Source organism: Eimeria mitis, genomic scaffold, assembly GCF_000499745.2.
Source record: "Eimeria mitis Houghton genomic scaffold, Emh_scaff6038, whole genome shotgun sequence".
Taxonomy (NCBI): domain Eukaryota; phylum Apicomplexa; class Conoidasida; order Eucoccidiorida; family Eimeriidae; genus Eimeria; species Eimeria mitis.
Window position 1 is genome coordinate 677 of NW_013574258.1, and position 2,304 is coordinate 2,980.

Below are 2,304 nucleotides of genomic sequence, written 5' to 3' on the forward strand. Positions count from 1 at the left end.
TTCTAGACAGTGTGTGGGTGATAGTGCACTGCAGGAGACATTCATTCCGTTCTCTTTGAATATATGTATTTGGAGTGTATGTACAGGACCTGCATATGCCGGCGGAGTTGGCGCGGGGCGGCGGTTTCAACTTACAGTTGAGCGATCATTTACCTCTTGATCGTGCTGCTCCTGATTCGCGTCACAGTGCATGCAAGACGTTGCAGTATGATTTATCTTCTTTGCCTGCAGCATCTGTATTGATGGTATTTTATAATGAGCCGTTCTCTACATTGATGCGGTCTGTACACAGTGTATTGAACAGAACACCACCTTCTCTGCTGCATGAGGTGGTGCTGCTGGACGACGGCAGCAACCTGCCAGATGTAGCAGCAAAAGGAAACGGAAAGCTGCAGCAATATATTGAATTACTTCCTAAGGTTCGTTTGGTGCGTAGCCCCCGTCGTGAGGGTATTGTGGGTGCACGTCTTCGTGCTATTCGTGCTGCAACAGCGCCTATATTTGTAGTATTAGATAGCCATATAGAAGTACAGGACCAGTGGTTAGAGCCACTGGTTGCTCGTATTCAAGAGGACCATCGTCGTATAGTAATGCCTCAAGTTGATGGTATTGATGCAGAAACATTTGAACATATAGCCGGGGGTATTGGGTGTAAACTAGGTTTCCTATGGCAGCTGATGGAGCATTCATATGAATCTCACCAGATGCAGCGGCTACCTCGTGAGGAGCAGCAGCACGGCCCTACAGACTTTCAGACATCACCAGCAATGGCTGGAGGTTTATTTGCAGCAAATAAAGATTTCTTTTTCTCTATTGGTGCTTATGATGAAGGGTTTAAGTATTGGGGTACAGAAAACCTAGAATTCAGCTTTCGTCTATGGCAGTGTGGCGGGGTTCTAGAGTGCGCCCCCTGCAGCCGTGTCTATCATATATTTCGCAAGGGGGGGGCTGGGTATAGCTTTCCCTCTAAAGCATTAACAGTTAATAAGATGCGTACACTTTTATGGATGGATGAATATGCTGATCTTGCATGGCGTGTATTGGGTAGACCTAATATTGATTACGGTGTAGATACACTCAAACAAAGACAGGAATGGAGAAAACAACATAACTGTAAAAGCTTCAAATGGTATATGGAAAATGTCTTCCCTGAAGCAGATGTTGTACATCTAGATGATGTACCATACCTCGGTGAGACAACAAACCCTAAACCCTAAACCCTAAACCCTCGTTGGCTCGGCGATAGCCCCGTAAACCCTCGCAAACCCCCTCACTGTAGCCTGAATACACCCTGCCTCGCTGCAGTTGAAAGCAGTTGATGCTGAATACTCACGACCCGGTAGCAGTGGGGGTTTAGACAGTTGTTCTGTTTCTCCTAAGCCACAGGTGCCCAATCTCTCTTGCTAGGAAACTAGGGTTTAGGGTTTAGGGTTTGGATTTGGTATTTAGGGTTTAGGGTTTAGGGTTTACAGTTTAGGGTTTAGGGTTTGTATCTGCAGGCACCCTGGAAAACAAAGGCTCGGGTTTATGTTTGGATTCAGTGGGCCGCGCTTCTCCTGGGGGCCGCCCGTCTCTGGCGCAGTGTGCTGCAGGGCATGCTACGCAGGAGTTTATGTATTTCAGGTGAATAAAGTTTCTGTTTTTTTTTTGTGTTTAGTTTAAAAAACAAGAAAAAAAGAGAAAGAAAGAGACAGATACCCTCGCTGCGTCTCCTTTTTTTCTCTTCTTTATTTGTGGCTATGGTAGCTGCTGCAGTGATTTGTGTTGACTTGTATTCAGCAGCAGCAGGAGCATCCGTGTATACTAATTATATTTAAATGTATTTGTGCAGCAGCAGCAACAGCAGCAACAGCAGCAGCAGCAGCAGCAGCTGTTTATATTTATTTTATGTATATGCATGCAGGAAGATAGGACATGTAATGCCTGTACATAACGACGAGGCGTGCTTAACCCCTCGGGGGGATTGGGATTGGTGTAGGGCGACGCAGCCTATGTGGTAATTAAAGACAAAAAAAATTAAATAAATTAAATATTTTAAATAAAATATAATTTATTTGTTTAATTAAAACAGAGTTGATGGAAAATTAATAATATATTCGTTAAACTCTGCACAGAATCAATCAATACAATTTACGTAGTAGAAACTCTTAACAAAAAACTAAATATTTGTTTTGTTTCTTTATCAACTTAATCATTCATTTATTTTCTATTTATTTATTTATTTATTTATTTTATTTATTTATTTATTTGTTTTTTAGGTGGGATTATGAACACGGCCTGCTGAAGAATAGACTTGTAAAAGAA

At 42.4% G+C, this 2,304-nt stretch overlaps 1 protein-coding gene across 1 annotated transcript in view; it reads left to right on the top strand.

Annotated features, from left to right (window-relative positions):
* EMH_0085500 (UDP-N-acetyl-D-galactosamine:polypeptide N-acetylgalactosaminyltransferase T3, putative) overlaps positions 1–1,627 on the top strand; it is a gene marked incomplete at both ends in the record, with an annotated part of 2,033 nt that extends 406 nt beyond the window's left edge. The window contains 3 exons of the mRNA XM_013500915.1: positions 87–832; positions 1,049–1,191; positions 1,500–1,627. Of these exons, the coding sequence (XP_013356369.1) occupies positions 87–832; positions 1,049–1,191; positions 1,500–1,627 (1,017 nt within the window). The remainder of the gene's footprint in view (positions 1–86; positions 833–1,048; positions 1,192–1,499) is intronic.
* Between the last annotated feature and the right edge of the window lie 677 nt (positions 1,628–2,304).